Here is a 22,234-nt window from a genome sequence, read left to right as displayed (position 1 = left end):
CCCAAACATTCACTGCACGAGGTGACAGACTGAGCAGGTTCGAAAAGGAAACAGTGGTGTGACATCATCCGGCCTCTCTACCTCCCTGGGCCGGAGTGTTCTCAGCTCTCAAGGAGGAGGCAAGCATCTGATCTTCTCTGCACCGACAAGTGTCTCTGCACCTGTGGCGCCAACATCCTGTGATTCTGTTGTGGCCCCTGGGACCAGCAGCCAGGTCTGCAGCCACAGAAGTGTGCTTCTCCTGAACAACTGGTCTACCCGCTCTGGGATGGCCGTGACCGTGTGGTAGAGGCTCTGGCCCCTTCGCAGTGGGGGTGGGAAAGCTTGGAGCCCGCACCACGTGTGCAAACCTCAGCCCTGGGTTGGTCTGACCTCTCTCCCTTTATTCCCCCTTTGACCCAATTTCCTTATATTGTTTTCTTTAAATTTGAAATCGATTAAGGAATATATTAATGTTGAACAAGTAATACATTCATATGGTCCAAAAATTTAAAAATGATGGAATGGTGGAGAGTGAAAGTTCTCTCTCCCACTTCTGTTCCATTCTCCCATCTCCCACCTCCAACCCCCACGGGGGACGACTCTTAGAAGTTTCTAGAGAGTCTCCCTTCCAGGGAGCTTTTAGGCAGAGACAGGCATAAAATACCTATCATGCGTGTATATGTACAGACAACGACAGCTTGCTTCATCCTTTCCCCACAAGTACGGCTGTGTGGCCCACGCTGTTCTGCCGCTCGTCTTGGATTTCTTTCCCATCAATGCACAGAATAACGTCCTCATGATCCTTTCTAAAAACTTCAAGTATTCTATTGGATGGATGCCTCGTAATTTATTTCACTGACTTATTTTTAATTTAATTGTCTCTTTTAGAGGCGGTTTAGGTAATGGTTGAAAGCCTGAGCTTGAGATTAGGATGGGTTCGAATCCTGCTTCCTCTACTCACCCGCTGTGTCAACTTGGGAAAGTTATTTGATCTCTCTCTGCCTCAGTTTCAACAACTATAAAATGGAGCAATAATAGCACCTACCTCAGGGCTATTGAGAGGATTAAACGAGTTAATGAGGGTAAATACATGGAACGGAGCCTGGCATAGGGCCAGTGCCATGTTAGTGCTACAAGCTATCATGCATCTCTTAAGCTGCCTTAAAATTGTTTGAATTAAGTGAGTGGACACACCAATAAGTAAAACCGTGTGACGACTGCTACATTTCCCTTCCTAATTTATAGTGGATGGGCCTCAGTGCTTATTAATTAGGGTAAGAAGTTAAACGGCCTCAAGTGAAGATAACGCGGAGGGTCACGCTGCCAGGCTCTGGCTGGAACCCACTCTTGTTGAGTGTCGAGTTGCCGTTATGCTGGTGGAGAAGCCCAGGGACACAAACACTGTCCCCAACTTGTTACACAAACTTCAGTGTATGAACAATTAGCAGTAAGGGTCACAATACCTAAAGAAACCAGCCAAGGTCACCTGATCTCTCATTAATATTTCCAGAAGACACTTCTAATTTTTGGCTACTATTTCTTACAAAATCTAGTCCTTTTTCCAAGAACTTCTATGAGGCACTATTAAACCACTCTTTTTTTTCTTTTTTTGGTTTGGGTAAAAATGATCAACCAGCAATCATTAATTTCAGCTCTTCAAAATGCATTCTTAACCTACTCAAAATGCTAATACTTATAGTTAAGCATAGATTCTCTGACAATTTTTAAGGAGCTTCCAATGGCAACTCAAATAAAAAGGCATGATTTTCATAGCTTTGCCTTGTGTATGAACCCCAGCAGGAGAAAGTTCTCTGGATATATAGACGCTGGAAAATATTTGTCCACAGTAAATGTCTAGCACGGATCTGAAAATTTGTAGATGGAGCAGGTCGGTAATACAGCTGTGTTCAACGTAACGATTTGTTCCTTTGCAGGTGAAAAATATCTAGGGGAGGCTGTGGAGATTTTTAGAAGAGAATAAGCAAGTGAGTGAAATAGTGAAACAGTTTTAAGGCATCTCTGCTGGAAACAGAGGGACAGCCCCGTCGCTGCTTTTCCGGGCTCTCTTGTCCAGCTCTGAAGGCGCCAGGAAGCCCTGGACCACAACACAGGGGTTTTCTGTGTCTTTTTCCCTTGCTCCTCCCACTCTCATCATTAAGTTGTTCCAACCATCCATCTCATCAAAATCTTCCACTGTGAGCCCCACCCCGACATGCATACCAGGGATGGTGCAGCCTTACCCTTGCCTGACCCCGTGTTCCCTCACCGCTGTGTCACGCTTCACATCCGAGAGGAGAGCGTGGAGGAGATCTCGAGAGAGCTATCTTAACACCTTGCCATGGCTTCGGGGCGAGTCGACCGAATGGCAGTCTCCAGACTCCCTTTCTAGCCTGTGTCTGGTCAGGCGGCTGCCAGGGATGTTCTCCCAGCGCTGGAGGAGCGCAGGAGGCAGCCCTCATTCTGAGCAGACACACACCTTTCCCAGTTACCCAATCAAATGCTAATCTAGGCGCTGCCAGGAAGAGATTTTGCAGATCTGATTCAAGTCCCTGGTCAGCTGACTTTAAGTTAATCAGAAGGGAGATTATCCAGGGCAGGTCTGACTTATTCAATTGGAAGATCTTTAAAAAATACTTGGTTTTCTCTGAGTTCAGAGATTCCGGATACCAGCTGTGTCCACAATTTCTCTCCCATCTGCCTGGGTGGTCCTTCCTGATCAGCATCGGTAGACGATGAGCATCTGCTCACGCGTGGGTTCCAGCCTGCTGTGGTCCCCTTCCCTTCTTGCCTTATCTAGCCCCAACAGTCACATGAGGCAACTCCCTGTAATACCTCTATGTGCGTGTACCTAGATACATGTGTGCAATGGATGTATATGTTACAATAACATAAATAACAGAAAATGTATAGATTATACTATTAATAAATAATTATATGTTAAATATAACAATACAAATTACATATTTTATACATGTATTTATATTTTATATATATAATATAAAAATTTTTGGTTCTGCTTCTCTGGTTAAACCTTTACTGATACATAATTTGGTATCAGGAGTTGGGTGCTGCTGGAACAAATACCTAAAATGTGGGAGTGGCTTTGGGCCTGAGGAGTGGGTAGAGGCTGGAAGAATTTTGAGAAGCATGATAAGAAACTCTAAGTGACCTTGGACGGACTGTTACAGAAGTCTGGGTGTTAAAGGCGTCACTGGTGAGGGCGCAGAGGGAGCGAGATACGGGTCATAGGCAACAGGAGGAAGGGGGATCCTTATTACATAGCGGCAAAAAGTTTAATGAAATTGTCCTCAGAAAACAAAACTTGTGAGCAATGAAGTTAGTTATGTAGCTAAGGACATTTCCAATCAAAGCGTTAAAAGTATCGCCCAGGTTCTTCTTGTTGCTTATAGTAAAGCGTGTGAAGAGAGAGGGAAATTGAGGGAAAAAACATTAAACCAAAGGAACCAGTACCTGATGATTTCGAAAATTCTCAGCCTCTCCAGAGGAGGCTAAAGATGCTAAAATTAAGAGATTCTTCATCCGGACGTGAAGCAGCAAGGCACCAGGAGTGCTACAGCTTCAAGGAGACGAATTCAACCAACCACCATGTGAACTTGGCAGACTGCCCTCAGCCTCAGATAAGACCCCAGCTCCAGCCAGAACCTGATCACAGCCTTGGGAGACCCCGAGCAGAGGACCCAGCTAAGTCCAGACTCCTGACTCATGAAAACTGTGAGATAATGAAGGTCTGTTCTTTGAGCTAGCAAGTTCATGGTCGTCTGTTATATAGCAACAGACGACTAATAAGGCACCTCAGGACTTTACGGTTTGTACGCTGAGCAGAAGGCTAAATAAACCCAAGCTTAGGATCTCTGACTATAATTTGTTATGTTCATACTAAGGAAGTGGTATTTTGCAATTGTTTTGGGATTACTGTCTCAGGAAAGTCATATGGAGTAATTCATGTTTTCTGAACATTATCAGCAGAAAAACCACAAATCAACCAAGATATTTACAGTATACCTGCAGGGATAATGTTGCCCCCAGGAGAAGGCAATTTTTACCAATGGCGGAAGGTTCTAGAAACATACAAACACTGCGACCACTGTTTTCAGAGGGACGCTGTCAGACGCCAACTCAGAGAGACGTGTGTGGGCTGCCACTAGAGGCCGGAGGCGACACCCACCTGTGCTTCACCCAGGTGTCACACTCGCTGGCTCGCTCCGTGTAGTTCTCTGGCAGGAAGCCCCGGCAGCCCGTGCGATGCGAGATGCCGATCACCCAGCCCTCGCTGGCTTCCTCCTGCTGGGTGGGGTCCACGAAGATATAGTCGCCGGGACTCAGCGTCAGCTCGTCCTCGTTCTGCGGTTTGTACTGGAACAGGGCCTTCAGGGTCTAGAAAAGAGGCAAGTGTTTTCACACCCCACGCAAGGACTCGTGCTGGGAAAGACGGCCCTGGGAGGCCTGTTACGTCTGCCTCTTGCTTTCAGGCTCCCCGATGGTTCTGTGTCTCCAGGACACTCTCCAGGCCTTTGTCTGATGATAGATAATGTAGATTATAACAAAATGCAGCACAGAATTCTTTGCATAGATTTAGAAATGAATTTTGGTATCTATGTATCTATTATCTATATCTATCCATCTATCTATCCATCTTTCTATGTATCTGTCTATCTATCGATCTATCTATCTACCTATCTATTTCTACATCTATCTCTACACCTATCTATCTCTACATCTCTCTCTCTCTCTATATATATCTATCTATCTCTATATCTATCTCGATATCTCTATATCTCTATATCTATCTCTATATCTATCTCTCTATCTATCTCTATATCTATCTATCTCTATCTCTATATCTATCCATCTCTATCTATCTATCTATCTATCTCTATATCTATCTATCTATCTCTATCTCTATATCTATCTATCTTTCTATCTATCATTTATCTGTCTCTCTATCTATCTTTATTTACTTATTTCTAATATAAAGATCTTAAAGCATAACCAGACTTTCACATCCACCTTCCTTGGCACGAGGTTGTTCCTAGCTTCTCCTGCACTGTGGAACACAGTGGGTTCCTTCATGCTTACTCCGTGGGTCTGGGAGGCGCACAGCCTGCCTTCTATCTAAACCACTCAATTCAGGGGGAGAAGTCCCGGAACAAGGCTTCACCCAAATCATTATTTAAATAAATTAATAAGCAACAGAATGTATTCATTAGTCAATGTAAAATTAGTCATTTTTAATATCAGAAATGCTTCCATTTTTTTTTCAAATTTCTGTATGTCTGTAACTCATATATAAATGTGAGTTCCAGTTTGCACAAAAAAGGCAATGATCTTAGAGAAAGAATAGAGAGCCTCCCTTCTGCTAGAATACCTCGCGCGGAGGGCTCCCAGGGGTGAGTGCCCTGTCAGGTGGGCGGTGGTTCATTCCTCCTTTCCCCGTGGGGAGGAGTCTATCTCTCTATCCACCTACCACCCGCCCAGGGCCCCTCCGGGTGTGGCTCGCTCAGGGTGTGGCTCGCTCACCTGGTAGTGCACAAAACGCATGTCTCGGGAGTACAGGGCTGCGGTCCACTGGCAGCTGTGGCCCGGGTGGATGGCTCTGGCCAGCTGCTCCAGCGTCCTCTGGTGGTGGGGGTAGAACTTGTGGGCCAGGGTCAGGTGCAGCTGCTTGGTGCAAGGCTTCACCGTGCAGTCTACGAAATCGGGTAAACACAGGGGTGCTGGCAGCTTTACCCAAACCATCAGCACTACCTGCCTGGGTCGACTACATGGCCGGGATGGGCAATGCAAACCCCTTTATACACGGCGCCTGCCCCCTCTACCCACTCCTCCCCACTCTGTACCGGGCCTTTCCTGGCATGGCAAGGACTCGGCCCAGACTGTGCCATTTCAGAGTTCACCTTATAAAGGAGTTGGTTGGGTACCTGCAAATCTTACGAGGAAGTAGGAAAAAGGAGGGTGTAGAGATGTGGGTTTTGGGGAGCATTTGGGGCCTATCAATTTGCAAGCAAGCTGCCCAAACATGGATTAGAATGTCTGAAATAAATAGCCTCTCCTTTGTTCCCTGGAGTGTGCACCTTACTCAGCGGCCTGGCCTGGCCTGGTCGGCTCGCGCTCCAGGTCAACGCCTTTTTATTCAGTTGCAGTTTCGGGAAGAAAACGTCATGGGCAACGCGACTCTGTAAACATGACAGCATCCCTCACATGCGGACGGCTTTAGCGAAGCAGGAAGCCCTGTGAGTGGCCGGCCCCTGGCCTTTTTGGGCAGCCTCTGCCCTCTCGGCCCCCGTCCTCCTGGGTCTCGGGCCGGGGCGCTCAGGTCAGCCAGGATCTGAATTCAGCTGGGCCACAGAGTAGTTCATGCCCTGGGGAGGCGGTGATGGACAGGAAAAGTGCAGACTTTGGTATCAGCTAAACCTGGCTTTAGAGTCCATTCTGTCCCTTTTGCCAGGGTGACCTTGAGGAGCTTCTTGGCCTGACACAGCTTCCATTTCCACAGCAACAACTTGAGGATAGTGACAGCCGACAGCTGGGGCTGCCATGGAAACCAATCTCTTAACTCGTGGTCTCTTTCAGGAAATATCAGTTACCTGCCGCCTCTCCCACGGCCAACACACGTCAACAAACAGGAGCTGTTCTCCCCCTGAAAAATGTCAAGGAGGACGCACGCGCTTCCTGGAGCCCAGACTTGGAGGCCCCTTCATGCCTTCCAGCCTCTGCCGGAGCCGTTGGTACCAAACGAGGAGCCGTCCAGATCTCTGAGCCCTGAGCCGTGGGGATGACAAAGTCTAAAGCAGAGCGTGTGGGTGTCGGGGAAATTCCTCTTCTCAGGTGTTTCAGGAGTGGGCGAGGAGGCCTTGCCACATGAGTCAGCGTGGCCTGGGAAAGACCCATGGCTGGTTGTCAGCGGAGTGATCACTGAGTCACACCCAACTTCTGAATGGGCCCTTGTCTTTCTTCTCTCCGTGGCCTCATGTCCCTGAGGACATTTCACTGCCAGGGGACCCCCTTGCCCTGAGAGGGACCCAGGACATGCCAGAGCAGTGACTGGCCCCTCCTAACCCCTCAGGGTCCAGCCCAGGGCACAGGCACGGAAGGGCTGGGTGGAGCCTGCTCAGGGTTGGGTGACAGACAGGAGGTCAAGGCCGCTCTCTCAGGACGCAGAGCCAGTCAGTTTGAAACCTGGGGGTGTGGAGCAAGACAGAGCTGGACTCAAGTTCCGGTTCCACCTCCCACTGGTTAGGGGACGTGGCTGGTTGCCTGCGGCTGTTGTCATGAATTGCTACAAATTGGGTTAAAACAACAGAAATTTGTTCTCAGTTCTGGAGAATAGGGGGTCAAAATCAAGGTGTGAGCAGGGCCATGCTCTCTATGAAGGCTCGGGGAAAGGTCCATCCTTGTCTCTTCCAGCATCTGTGGCCCCTGGGGCTCCTCGGCTTGTGGCTGCTTGGCTTCCGTCTCTGCCTCTGTCTTCACGTGGCTTCTCCCTGTGTCTCTGTGTGTCCTCTCCTCTTCTTACAATGACACCAGTTCCTGGATTTAGGGACCCACCCAACTCCAGTCTGACCTCCTCTTAACTAATTACATCTGCAAAGACCCTATTTTCAAAGACGGTCCTTTTCCGACGTCCTGAGTGGACTTGAATTTTAGGGGACTCCATTGAACCCATGAGAGTGACCTTGGGCAAGGACTTTACGCTTCACAGGCCTCCGTCACTCTGTTTTTGAAACTGGGCAATTAGATCCACTTTTAGGGGGGACGTGAAGAGTAAGTGGGTGGCGTGCCTGCTCTGAGGCCAGTGGCTGACGCATCAGTACAACAAGAACCACATTCGTTGTCCTTTGAGAGGCAAGGAAGAGCTGTCCCTTTGACCTCACGTTTACATCAAGGAGACTAATCCACAAAGATACAGGGTAAGTTTATAATTATTTGGCAAATATGGTCCCTAGCCAAGCCAGCCTCCAAATGGAAATCTTGGACTCCTGGACTTACTTCTGCGGCTGGGGTCTGCGTTCACACAGGTCCAAGGATGGGGCGGGCAAATGGGATGCATGTGGAGGGGCAGGGAAGGTCCTCCCACCAAGCGCTGCTGCCTCTTCCAGTTTCAGACTCAGCACATCCAACAATATCGAGCAGCTTCCGTGCGCCACAAAAACGGGCTGCGTTGTTCGCAGAGCCCTCGCCCTCGCCGTTTTGCAGAGAAAGAAGCATGACTCGGGGAGCTGAGATGACTTGATCAAGGTCAGCCCACTAACCAGGGGCACCGGAGGAATTCACATCTTCCGAGGTCAAGTCCGGAATTCCTCCTGCTAGCCCCAGCTGGAGCCTCAGTCTCCAGACCAGGGCTGGTGTGGGGAGAAAAGGGAATTTCCCTGATCCTCGGAGTGAGTCTAGATAATCTTTTCCCCCAAGAGGCCAAGGTGAGAAGGCTAGGCTCACACCTAAAGAATTAAAATAAATCAACTAGGACTTGTGTTTTACACACAGCACTGACCCAGGGAGGAGAGATGCCCCAGGTGGGCACGGGGCTGCGGGAGGCCCGGATCCCACGGCATGCACACCAGCCTACAATCCACTGTCAACACAGAGCCACACAACGTCTCCTCCCGGGACAGTTTCCCAGGCAGCTGGAATATGGCAGGTGTTTGAAAAACCACATCAATGCAAACAAGGCTATTCTCCCTTAGAGAAAAGACTGCCCGTTCTCAGAATCTCTCTGCTTACCTTTGAAGCACATGCTGGCTCATTAGGGAGGCTCTAGTTAAATCGTTCAGCCTCGGGTTAAGGCCGTGTCAGAGTAGCTGACTGAAAAGGGAGAGATGGGAGTGGACATGGCCCAGGCAGGGGCGCCTGCATCCCCGAGCCCAGTCCAGCCAGCCGTCTGACCACCGCTGCATCAGGGAACAGCCCGCACTCTGCTCCCCTGGGATCCACCCCTTGCATCCCGTGTGGCAAGCACAGCCCCAGACACAACGGGATCCCTTCCCATTAACCCGGCCCTATGTGTGCCACTCGCCGGCTGCCTACCTGCTAAGACGGATGCTTCCGTGGCGAACGTCGCGGCGAATTCCCGGATGACGTCTGCAGGGCTGTCGTTCACGAAGAAGCCCAGATAGCTGACGGAAGAGTGGAGAACCAGAGGGACGACGGAGGGGAAGGAGCCCAGGATCCTGTCCCCAGCTCTCTTTAGAGCCTCGTAAAGACATTCCACCTTCTGGTCTTCACACTAAGGGAAGAGAGACAGAGGATGTGCCTTCTCCCCTCTTGTTGGAAGGTCATCCGTTAATTTAATTAATAAAGATTATGCAGCCAAGCGAGCCTCTTTTCAGGTTACAACCCTGTAACATAGTTCATCTAGTCTGTGTGCTTGGGGCTATGGATTTGTTCTATACTCGGTCCTCAGTTTCTTAGAGATTTTGGGTAAAATTCTTTTTGGAATGGAATACCCTTTAAATGCCCAGGTTGGAAATGCTTTGTCACTTCAACAACGCCCCATCCCTCCGGCTCATGTTGACTCAACGACTGCCATGCATCCTGAGCCAGTCTCCCCCTCCATATCTGTGCTCACAGAGCATTAGTCGGCTTCTGGAAGTTTCCTTTAGGCTCTGAGGCAACCACAGTGTGGGGGAGGGGGTGGGGCACTGCTCAGAACCTGCAGCAAGGAGGGTAGTAGCCCACGCCTGGGGCTGCTGCCCCTCAGACCCAGGAGCGGGCCATGCTCTCACAATGACCGAGCCAGCTGTTGTCCCCATGGGGCTCCTCTGGGGCAGCCCTGGCACTCAGGGTCCCTGTCAGCCCCGCCGTCCTTCTTGGGCCACTCTGGGGCCGAGGCTCTGCCTCTGGTCCTCCTCCCCGTCTCCTTCTCGGGAGTCAGACCCACACGCTGTCTGAAGGCTCCCCTGCCCAAGCTTTTCTCCTTCTCTATCCTTCTAGGCATTTCTCCCGAATAAATCACCTGCACGTATAACTCCACCTTGGGCTCTGCTTCTGGGAGGACCCTGAACCAACACAGACTCTGACTCGTTCCCTCAGGGCCCCCCAGTTTGCCACACACAATTCTGACCATCTTCCTAAAGCCACACCCTGGCCATGCCCCTCCCCACCCCGAAATGGCAGGCGCTCCCCTTTCCCCTGGAGAGTTCCGTCCGTCTAATGCTCAGCCTGACTGCCAAGGCCCATGGGGCCGGCAGTCGTCCCTGCTCCACTTCCCCACTCCCACACCCCACTCCAGGCGCCCGGCCAAGCGCATCGCGGCTCCCGGGCTCACACTGCCCAAGCCATGTCCTGGGCTTGAAGACATTTCTCCACGTGGGAGACTCCATGTGGCCATGTGGGACCACAGTGGAACCCAGACACACGTCCCCCAGCAGGAAACTGACCCACTCCCTTCTCTTCCGGCCCGCGGCTCCCTCTGAACTTCCCACGGTATTCTTTACACTCTGAAGTATGACCCGTGCTGTTGTGTTCATTGTGCATTTCAGCCCCCCTTCTAGTCTGGGAGCCCACCGAGTTCATCCCTTCGCAGCCCTCATGGGCCTCGGAAGCCTGTGATGTGTGCAGGGCCCCCAACACCAGAAAGCTGGATGGGTGAGTGTCTGCCACAGGGTGCTCTCCGTCTCAGCTGTGTCATCTGGAAGCAGAGTCGCACTATAGACAGCGGGAACTGACCTCACATTTGGTGGGTGAACGTTTTCATGCAACAGTATGCAAGGCAGTGTGAACCCCTCGGACGCTCTTCTGCCTGAAAGGGGCCTTCAGCCAACAAGGCAGGCTCGGAGGGAGGGTGTGGGTGAGCGGGCGGCCAACGAGAGAGAAGGGTGTGTGTGTGTGTGTGTGTGTGTGTGTGTGTGTGTCTCTGTGGCGTGTGTGTGTGTGGTGGGTGTGATATGGTGTGTATATATCTGTGTGTGTGTCTGCGTGATGTGTGTTTGTGAGTGTATGTTTGTGTGTGTATCTACGTGTGTGTATCTGTTTGATGTGTGTGTGATGTGGTATGTGTGTATGTGTACACATCTGTCTCTGGGATGTTTCTGTTTCTGTGTATCTCAGTGTGCGTATATATATCTGTATGTATCTGTGTGTGTTGTGTGTGTATGTATCTGTGTGTGTCTGTGTATCTGTGGGGTTGTGTGTGTATGTGTCTGTGTGTGTATCTGCATGCTGTGTGTGTTTATATGTATCTCCATATGTGTTTATATCTGTGTCTCTCTGTGTGGGCGTGTCTCTGTGTGTGTCTGTCTGTGTATCTGTGGGGTTGTGTGTGTGGGGGGGTGTGTGTGTCTGTGTGTGTATCTGCTTCTTTAACTGTGCGTGTAACTGCGTGCTGTGTGTGTTTCTGTATATCTCTGTGTGTGTACATATCTGTGTCTCTGTGTGGGTATGTCTCTGTGTGTGTTTCCATTTGTGAGGTGAGTGCTGGGTTGGGGGAAGGAGTGGAGGCCCAGTTCTGCTCTCTCTGCCGTCACCGAGCGTGTCATTTCTAAGGTCACGTTCATTGCTGGGTGTGGCTCCTTTCCTTTCCCTGACGAGCCCCGAGGACAAGCCAGAAAGGCTGATTGTGAGAAATGCCATCACCTGTAAAGGAGGGCGACCAATTCACCCTGGTTTGCCCAGGACTTTCCTGGTTTTAGCACCAAAGTCCTGTGTCCTGGGAATCATCCCCCGCAATGCCGCGCCTCAGCCGGAAGCAGACAGCCATGCTCATCAAAGCTTCCAGAAGGCACTGCTTCCCCGGGCGTATCTTCTGGAAACCTTCCCTGTGGGGGTTTGCGTCCCCTTCCCCTGCGTGCTGTGGAGACTGGAATGGGGGGATTGCTTGGGCCCTGGTGGGACCCTTGAAACAGGGGGAACCCTTAGAGTTCGCTGACAGCAGAGGCAGGCCAGGCCGGGTGCCCTCCCACATTTCTCTGGTGGGGAGCTCAGAGGAAGGCGTGTCTGCTCCTGCCTCCCTCATTCCCACGTCTCCTTGTCTTTTGAGCAGCCCCGGTCCCTCTCACCTTCCCAGGCCCCAGGGAGCTGCCTATTCGACCAGTTTCTAAGTCAGAGGGTTGGTCCCCAAGGCAGGGAAAAGGCCTGCCCTTGTGACAGGTCAACAATCCCCCGTTCTTCAGTTGGTCCATTACACATTTCTTTCTAAAGCACCTTCTCTGTCTTGGGCGCTGTGGTAGCTCTGGGGTTACAAGGATGAGCAGAGCATCTACCTTCCCTTGAGGGGGTCAGTCCAGTGAGGATGCAGAGCTGCACCAGACATATTGTCATTGTCACCCAACACGTAAAGTACTGCTAGAAATATAAATAAAAAGCTGGTGGGAGCACAGAGGGCAGCAGCCTCTTCTCCCCAGGGAGCTGAGGAAGAATTTAAAAAGGGAGAGGATAAATGAATTGGGTTCTGAAGTATGACTGGGAGTTGACCAGATGAAGGTGAGGAGGAAAGTAAAGGATATTTCACACAAAGAGGCCTGCCAATACTATGGTTGTGGACCACCCCATGGAAATAAATCATGTGGCTAGCTATCACAGACTGTGACCTCAGCTGCTGTGTTCATGAGCATTAAAGGCACTTAGGGGCTGACTCACCGTGAAGAAGTCACAGAGCGTTATGTGAGGGAAGACCTCGTGAGCTCTGTTCTTTGTGCATTGACGCTTGCTTTCTCTCCAGAACTCCTGAAGTTTTTCCAGCAGGGACCCGGTGGGACAGAGGAAAAGAGCGTACTCCTGGGGGATGGGGTCGTCTAGAGAGGGGTCATTGCAATGACAGTGCAGCCTGCAACGGAAAACGGGCCACTTTCACCCGGTGTCATGACGAAGATTCTGTCCCCAGAGGACAGACGACAGCAACAACAGCAACTCAGAATAACAGGCCAAAATAACTGCGTGAGACACGGAGCAAGGGGCTGAGGAGAAGGCAGCGTCCGCCCAGCTCTCAGACCCGGGTCAGTGTGATTCCCAAGCCAAAGGCCGAGAAAAGTGACAGTAAAACTCAAAATCTGGTCTTCAAATGACCTCTGTGGTCCAGCCGTCTCCTTAGTGTTGAAAATTTTGTCGAAAAAATTCACATTTTAATTTTATCTCCAACTTCGAATTAAATGTAAAAATCAAAACCACAAAAAAGCTAGACAAAATTTAGGTGGCCATTCTATTTTCTTTCGTTTCAGAAAGTTATTTTAAATACAGGCAGAAAGGATATACGAATCCAAAATACAAGTTCATTCTCACTAATAATAAAAATGAAAATTAAGACAACCATGAGACACCATTTTTGTCATTGTCAAATTAACGAAACACTTTTCAAAAGACAAATGTTATGCTCAATTGTGTCATAGGTGCAGTGAGACTTAAGGACGAATTTGTGCAACCTTTGGATAAAGCAATTTGCCAATGTGCATGAGGACCCCTGAAGTGCCCATCCCGCCAGAACTAATAATTCTGCTCCCAGAAATTTATCTGAAGGGAAAAGCAAAAAGTATAGATAAAACTGTGCGTATAGAATATTTATTGCAGTTATTTATAATCGGAAAGAAGGAAAAAGTAGATAAATGCTAGTAAATTTATTTATCATCTATTCATTAGGAATTTGGGGTTTGAATGATTTTAGTGCCTCAGGGAAGTGCGTATGATGTAATGTTAAGTTTGAAAAACACCATGCAACCACTTGGGAAAACATTAGGTGTTCGCAAACACATTCTCCTTCGTAATGAAAAAATCCCAATGGAGGAAGATCTCCGCTCTTCATCCTGGCTCTCTTGCCCTTTCTAGAGGCAACCTCAGTTATTGATCTGATTTATTTTCTTCTAGACGTTTAAGTAACAAATCTGTACATAGCCCTTGTGCGCGTTTTATATAAATCATAAGCTATTGTTACGTTATTCTGCAACTTGCATTTTTCACTCCACAATGTGTTTCTGCGATTGACCTGTGTTCACACATATACGTGTAGTGAAGTCTGCCAGAGTGAACATTCTAAGGGCTGTGTAACCTTCCATCATCTACCTATGCAATATTTCATTCATCCACTCCATCGATGGACATTTCAACTGTTTTCTTTCTTGTAAACTTTGTAACACGGTAATCAAGAACTTTGCACATTTTTTTAGGCCCTTTGTATTCCTGCAGAGAATGTGCTTAGACCTGGAACTGCCGGGCAGGTGGCTCCACACAGTTTCAATGTTGATCGTCACTCTAGATTGTAACCACAAAAGTGAGAATGCACCCTCCCCTCCCCCTCTGTGGTACTTGAAGCTGCCCTTTGTTTTCAATAGCACGTTAACTTGTTAACTTGCACCTCCCTGGTGGGCAGAGAGGTCGGCCCACTCTTGGCTGAGTCTGGGGGACCCCCAGGTCTCCCTGTTCCTTGGCTGGTCTGCTAGTCTTATTGGCTGAGGGGTAACCAGCAGGGACCGACTGCAGCCCTCACAGCAGTGTGTTCGGGTTTTAATTCAAATTTGGTAACTGGCTTTAGAGTTCCTTAGCCCAGAGGGTCCTGGGCGTCTCCCCCTGTCCCGTAGATAGGGCACATAGTTTACCCTCCGCCTAGAGCTTCTGGAGGAGGACACACGGGACGCTCGGAGACCCACTATCACTGTTTGCCACCGTGCCCTGGGGAGGACATCCCAGCCTGGCAGGACCTGGTTTTATTGTTTGATTTTCACTGTGGTTTTTCCGGGGCAGAGCGTGGGGGAACTTCCCAGCTGTGAGCAGAACCATGGCATCATGGCACATTCAGGCGGGACCACGTTTAGAAACGGGGGTGCCCTCTCTTTGATTCCTGAAGCAGAAAACCGCAACCCATAGCAGCGGGTGGCTTGCAGAGTCGCGTTGCTGGCGGATGGCGGCGCCTCCCTGAACCCTGAGCTCCTCAGCCGGTCCCCCCCAGCCACCCGGCAGCCCCACCCCCACCCCCGTTACTGTGCACCGTGGCTTAGGGGACATTCACAACCTCCAGTAAATTCTCTCCCCATCAGATATAGCCCCAGAGAGTGGCGATCTCTATCTTACATCAGCAAGAATGGCTCTGCCCTCTTTACACAGCAAATCACACGAATTTTGTCCTTCTTTGACAGTCACGTTTGGATTAAATCAGATTTTTAAGTGAGGAACAGCTGGTTCATAGTTCCTTCTCTTTTGTTTTGCATTTTAAATGCAGGCTCTTTATTCCTTTCCCTTGGTGCTAGATGGGGAGGCATGGAGGTGGCCGCCCCACCCCGCCCAGAGTGTACTGGGCACTTCCCAGTGTCCACCCTGCACGCCCTCAAAGCAGGGGTGTTTCCATCCAGATGCTCTCCACGCCCGCAAAGCCAGCCCACTCACCAGTCCGATGCCTCTTCCACTGTCTTTCTTCCAGTAGCTGCCAATGCCTTTAGCCTGTAGGAGAGCAGAATGCAAGGAGTATTTAGACCCTGCCTTCCATTCTCCGGGAGAGGTTGAGAGAAGCGGGGGGCCCAACAGCCTGTCGGACCTTCAGGGATCCCGCCACAAGGGGCTGGGCTGCTAGACTTCCCGGCCGGCAGCTTGAGTGTCCAGGCCTCCATCCTCCAAGGGGCATCGCTGCGGTTTTGAAAATGCAGACCTGTTCACATCCCCCCTGCCCCTTGCTCATTTTCCTTCTGGGGCTCCCCACCTGCAGTCCTTGGCACCGAGTCCAAGGGCTTGTGCCCTGAGGTCCTCCCAACCTGGAACCCTATCCCCTCCATCTTCCCCCACTCGCCCTGCACCACAGCCAAGCAGGCCCGTTCATGGATCCTCGAGTCGGCCCTGATGAGTCAGATCCCAGCTTGCAGAGGCGCCCTGCCCCACACCCCCGCCAAAATTCGGCCCTGTGCCGACTTGCCCTTAGAGATGTGGTCCTGGTTCTTCCCTGATGCTCACACCGCCCTCCTCCGGGAAGCCCTCCCCACGCCGCCCAGGCAGGGTGGACGTGCTGGGCTCCTGTGTTCCCGGCTACACTCGTGGTCACCGTGCTTCTTGTCTTGACGAACTTGAGTCCTTTTGCTTCCTCTCCCAGACCGTGAGGTCCCTGAGGCCTGAATGCATCTTACTCATCCTTGTAACCGGACGTAGATACATTGAATGGAACTGAGCTGAGCCTCCAAACTGAGCAGAATGGAGCGTAGCTGAGGAGCTGCCTTCAGGAAGTCAGCCCAGAAACAGCTGGAGCTGGGGAGGGACCTGATGGGATGCGGGCGCCTGGAGGGGTTCAACAGGGAGGCCTTGGCACCTGGGGCGCTCCAGCCTGAGCAGACGTTTCAACAGGCTTCTCCACCCCCAACAGATGGCCCAGGTTTCAGCTAGAGGGAATTTTGAGGATGGGTCCACGCTGCAGCTTCACTAGTGTAATAAAGCGTGGGCTCTAGAGGCGCCGAGAAGGGGGTTCCAGTCCTGCCCGACCACTATGTGCCCTCTCTGGCCTCAGTGTCCCCGTCTGCACCTGATGGAAGGTGCCCAGGGCTGGTCCAGCACACGACAGGCCCTCTGCTCAGGCTTTGCTCTGTTCCCCATTCCACAGACTCCGGATTGTTATGAGCACAGTGGTGACGACAAAAATCCTGATTTGGGTTGGAGGAGGAAGGGGTCTAGCTTCAAAGTTATTTCACCCAATTTGGTCAGGATTTTGTTACAATGTTTAAGGACAGCTTGCCCCCTCTCAAATCCAAGGTCACCTCAGGGGACTTCTGCTGTATTTTCCCATATGAATAAGCATGTGAAAAGGACCAGAACTAGGGAACCGGTTTCCCAGGGAAGCTGGGACCCGAGGTCAGCATCACAGCTCACTGCTTTGGGGGGATTTCTTCCCTCTCTGGGAGGGGTAAGGCCTAAGATCATAATTTTCTACATGTGGACCCTTTCCTTGGGTAAGTGAGATCATGCTGACACTCTTCCGGTAGTTTATCATTTTGTTTCATTTTCAGACGTTCAAGAGCTTTTTCCCTAAGGACGCATGGGCTTCCTGCCCTGTTCAGAAACACAGCTTCATTTCAACAGGTCCCAGCAGGAGAGATTCACTGGGCTTTGGGACCTTTTCAAATTAGAGTTTGAAATGGTCGTCTCAGCGTCACTACAGGCCTCCAGCTCCTCCAAACCCTGAAAAATGGGGCTGCCGCGGTAACACATGGCTTTAATTTTCACCAATTTCAGTGTCCCCCCACATCAGCCAGCCAGCCGAGTTCTGTCCTTGAAAGGCAAAGATCCTGCCACTTATAAAAAGCAGAGAAGGGCCTTATTCTGAGACAGTATCTAGTCCTGGTGGACCCCTTTGACAGGAAGCGAGAGCTCTGAGCCGCTCGCAGCTTTACAGCGCACCCTCCGAAGGGCCAGGTCTGGGGTCTCGGGGCGCGCGCAGCCGGGGCAGTACTCACACGGTGTGTGCGGGGAAGCCCATCCCCAGAAGGGAGTCCAGGAGGGAGGGGGTGCTGCGGCCCTTGAGCTTGTTGGAGACCTTAGCGTAGAGCTGAGTCTCCCCGGCTGCCATCTCTTCCTGCCTGCAGACTGAAATGAGCAGATAAAGCCAGAGGGGAGGCAAGAGAGGCTGAGGCTGTGAAGAGAAACCTCAAGCCGTTTTTGATCTTTCTAACAAAAGCTAATATCCTGTTTGCAGAGATACTGGTTTTCAAAATTTTCTCTGTGGGGTGCCGGGGTGCAATATCCACCAACCCTGCTTCCACAGCGGGGTTTGGGTTCCGGAGTCCAGCCACGTCCCTGCGTGGCATCTGCCGTTGCGCTGACTTGGGCTGCATTTGGGAGCAAGAGAGAGGGAGAGTGAGGGGGCAGGACGGGGGAGAGTGGAACAGGGGGCGAGCGTTCCCTACTGGGTCCCACTGGCCACAGAACCCCAAGTGACCCGGGATCTCAGTCTCCTTACCTGCAAACAAGACATTAAACGACACTGTATCTATTTTCCCTGCTAGCTCTGAAATTTTTGGTTCCTTTAGTTATTCATTAACTTTTTTCGATTTTAAAAACTTTTAAGTTTAATGTGCATGCAGAAAAGTTGACAAATCATATGTGTACAGCTCAATGCATCTTCATAAAGTGAGCACACACGCCTCACTCTCCCAGGACTGACAATTAAACAGTGGCCCTCAGCCAGGGGAATGTTGGCCTCCATCCCTAGTGACCACTGGAGGGGGTGTTTGCTACTGGCATCCAGGGGGTCGAGGCCAGGAACACTGCAGTGCACATGAGAGCAAAGAAAGATCCAGCCCCAAATGTCGACAACGTCAGGGGTGAGAGGCTCTTCTCCAGAACATCCCCAGAACCCTGGAAGCACGCTTGCCGCCAGCACCTGCCCAGCTTCCCAGTTATCTCCTCTCTTCCCGCAAAAGGTAACGCTGTCCTCACTTGTACGTTAATTTTGCCTGTTTTGGAACCTTATATAAATAGAGCCACATAACATGTACTCTTTCATGTCTGGTTTCTTTTGTCCAAAGTCATGCGTGTGAAATTTGTCCGCATTATCGCTTGTAGCCGCGGTTCGTTCACTGTATCGCTGTGTAGGTGTCTGTCAGATAAATGCACCATAATTTATTTCTTCTTTTCTCTGATGGTGTACATTTGGGTGGCTTGCAGTTGTTCTCCTCCTGGGGACGTTCTCGGATGTGTCTTTCAGTGCCCGATGTATGCGTTTCTGTTAGGTACACATCCAGGAGCGGGATTTGGGGGTCATAGGATACGTGCATACTTCGTCAGGAACTGCCAAGCAGTCTTACAAAGAATTTGTTCCAATTTGCCCTCCCGCCGGCAGTAGATGAGAGTTTCGGCGGCTCTACGTCCTTGTCCACACTTGATATCTCCTATCTTTTTAGGTTTAGCCCATCTGGGCGTGTGTAGTGACATCACACTGTGTTCTAATTTGCATTTCCCTGAATGGCAATGACACTGGGCACCGTGAGACAGGCTCTTGGCCATTTGAAGAACCTCTTGGGGAGGGGCCCATTCAAAGCTTCTGCCTTTTTAAAAATTGGGTCATTTGCCTTTTCTTATCAATTTGTGGGAACTCTGGAGATAAGTCTTTTGTTGGAGGCATTTGATGATGATGACTTCGTCCAGGCTGCCCAGGTTTGCCTTTTAACCTCTTAAGAATGTCTTCGAGTGAAAGCAAATTTCTTAATTTGAATGAAAATTAATCTATCAATCTTTTCTTTTACAATTAGAACTTTCTGCATCTCATTCAAGAAATACTTAATCTAACGTGGATGGAGATAGTCTCCTATGTTTTCTTCTTGAAGCTTTACTACTTTTCCTGTTCACACTTAGCTCTACGATCCATTTGGATTAACTCTGTGTATGGTGTGAGCTAGGGGTAAAAATTCATTTCTTTCCCCATATGTGTATTCGATGAAAAGACTGTCCTTTGCCCGGTGAATACGGCAGAACGTTTGTTATATATCAGGTGACTGCATATGTATTAGTCTGTTTCTGACTCTATTATGTTCTCTTGTTGGGTTTGTCCGTTTTTGTGCCCATACTACATGGTTTAAATTACTATTGTGTTAAGTCCTATGATTTTTGTCTTCCTCTTCAAGATTGCCTTGGTTCCTCGATGCCTTAGCTTTTTCATATACATTTAAAAATCAGGTTGCCATAGCGTGCCACTGGAGAGTGCAGAAAGACCCACATATGTAGTCATTTGATTCTCAACAAAGGGACCAATGTCATTCACTAGAGGAAAGGATAGTATTTTCAAGAAATGCTACTGGAAAACTGCATAGGGATATGGGAAAAATATACGTCTCCACCTTCACATTATGTGCAAAGATTAACTCAAATATATGATGGGCCTAAATGTAAAAGCAAAAACTATAAAACCTCTAATACAAAACCTAGGAGAAAACTCTTTGATATGCTGGAGTTTGCAAAACTTTATTAGGACATAAAAATTATGAATCATGAAAGAAGAAAATTGATAAATTGGACTTGATCAAAATTGAAAACTTCTGCTCTTTGAAAAACACTATAAAGAAAATAAAAATGCAAGCCACAGACTGGGAGAAAATGTCACCATATATACCTGACAAAGGACTTGTATCCAGAATGTACAGAATATAATATAATACACGTGTATCTATTGTGTATGTATAGTCTTATAATCAGTAATAAGAAACCAAACAATCTGGTTAAAAAATGGGTTAAATGGTTCAAGATAGGTGAAAGGCTAATTGAGGACGTGAAAAGATATTCAACATCATTAGTCATCAGGGGAATGTAAATTAAACCGCAATGTGATACCACAATACACTTACCAGAAGAGCTAAAATTGAAAAGACTGACAATACCAAATTTTGACCAGACTGTGGGATAATTGGAACTCTCATACATGGTCCAACCACTTTGGAAAACATTTTGACAGTTTCTTATTAAGTTAGACACATTGACTATATGATAAATCCATTCTTAGCTATCTACCAGGGAGAAATGAAAATGTATGACCACACAAAGACTTGTGTATGAATGTCCATGGTGGCTTCATTCAGAGTGGACTCAAACTGAAAAGAATCCAGATGTCCATCGACTGGTGAATGGATGCAAAAATTATGGTGCAGACATGTGTCACTAAATGATGGGGATATCTTCCGAGAAATGTGTCCTTTGGCAATTTTGCCATTGTGAAAACATCGTAAATTGTACTTATACAAATCTAAATGGTATAGCCTACTACATACCTAGGCTATATGGTACTAATCTTATGGGACCACCATCGTATATGTGGTCCATCGTGGACTGCAGCATCGTTATGCAGCACATGACTGTATATTCAATCAATGGGATACCATTCATCAATAAAAAAGAACACAGCACTGATTCATGAAACAACGTGGACGAATTTAAAAGAACATTGTTGACTGAAAGAAGCCGGACACAAGACCATAGATACTGTATGATTTTATTTAAATGAAACTCTAAAAAAGGTAAAATTGATCTATAAAGACAGAAAGCAGATGAGTAGTTGCCCAAGGCTGGGGTTGGAGGGAGCCTTCTGGCATGATGGAAATGTCCTACACTCTGATTTGGTGGTGACTACATGGGTGTATAGATCTTCAAGACTGACCGAGTTGAACACTTAGAAAGGGTGCATTTGATAGTGTGTAAATTAAACCTCAATAAAATTGACTTTAAAAAAGGAAAGGGAAGGAATACCAAGAACAATAAAAAAGTGGTATGCTAATTTCCACCAAAGAAAGGCCTGCTGTGACTTTGGAATTATGATGTTGACTCTGCAGAGCAATTCCAACAATACTGAGTCTTCCATTCCGTGAATACGGTGTATCTCCCTATTTATTTAATTTCTCTTAGTGACATTTCATAGTTTCCAGGCTCTTGTACTACTGTCATTAAGTTTATTCCTATGTATTGTATGTTTTTTTTGTTTTGTTTTGTTTTGTTTTTTAGATTTTTTTTTTCCTTTTTCTCCCCAAAGCCCCCCCCGGTACATAGTTGTATTATATTCTTCATTGTGGGTCCTTCTAGTTGTGGCGTGTTGTATGTTTTTGATGCTGTTGTTTAAAAATAATTTCTATTTCCATTCATTTGTTGCCAGTGTATAGAAATACAATTGATTTTTCTCTATTGCCATCATATCCAATAATCTGGCTGAGATCACTTATTAATTCTAATATTTTGTAAACTCTTTCGGATTTTCTATATACATAATTATGCAAGCTTCAAATAATGACCGTTTTCTTCTCCCTTTCTAATATTTATAAATTTTATTTCCTCTTCTTTGCCATATTGTTCTGGCAAAGACTTCCAGTGCCGTGTTGAATAAAAGTGACTTTTCGGTAGATATCCTTCATCGGGTTAAAGAAATTCCTCTTCACTCCGCTTAGTTTAACGGATGTTGAACTTTATCGAATCTTTTTCTGCGTCTATTGAGATGATCATATTGTTTTCTTTCTTCATTAAGTGAATGAGGTAACTCACATCAATTGCCTTTTGAATGTTAAATCAACCTTGTTTTTCTAAGGTAAAACCTCCCTGGTCATAGTATGTTATCCTTTCTATCTATTGTTGGATTCAATTTGTTAATACTTTGTTTAGAATTTTTGCATTCCTGTTTGTGAATGAGCTTGGCTGATTGTTTCTCTTTCTTCTCATTTTCTTTTTCAGATTTTTGGTGTCAGCAGAGTGACTAACTCATTCTGACTTTCCTCTGACTTTCCTGGTCTTAGTGCTGAAAGTTCCCATCCCAGGAACCCCCCAGGAATCCCCCAGTCCCAGGCGAACAAGGACAGCTGGTCACCCTAAG

The 22,234-nt window shown here is 48.4% G+C and overlaps 1 protein-coding gene across 2 annotated transcripts in view; it reads right to left on the bottom strand.

The window, feature by feature from the left end:
* UBASH3A (ubiquitin associated and SH3 domain containing A) overlaps window positions 1-17,521 on the bottom strand; it is a 42,799-nt gene extending 25,278 nt beyond the window's left edge. The window contains exons 1-6 of one of the 2 annotated variants that reach the window (XM_001492276.4): window positions 17,349-17,521; window positions 15,304-15,357; window positions 12,574-12,760; window positions 9,025-9,223; window positions 5,521-5,690; window positions 4,169-4,377 (exon numbers count right to left, since the gene is read on the bottom strand). In XM_001492276.4, the coding sequence (XP_001492326.1) occupies window positions 4,169-4,377; window positions 5,521-5,690; window positions 9,025-9,223; window positions 12,574-12,760; window positions 15,304-15,357; window positions 17,349-17,461 (932 nt within the window). In that variant the 5' untranslated portion in view covers window positions 17,462-17,521. The remainder of the gene's footprint in view (window positions 1-4,168; window positions 4,378-5,520; window positions 5,691-9,024; window positions 9,224-12,573; window positions 12,761-15,303; window positions 15,358-17,348) is intronic. The other variant, XM_005606164.4, reaches the window with a different exon arrangement.
* Window positions 17,522-22,234: the final 4,713 nt, after the last annotated feature.

This window comes from Equus caballus, chromosome 26, assembly GCF_041296265.1.
Source record: "Equus caballus isolate H_3958 breed thoroughbred chromosome 26, TB-T2T, whole genome shotgun sequence".
NCBI lineage: Eukaryota > Metazoa > Chordata > Mammalia > Perissodactyla > Equidae > Equus > Equus caballus.
Note: the sequence above shows the minus strand (reverse complement) of the source record. Positions and strands in the feature narration are given on the sequence as shown.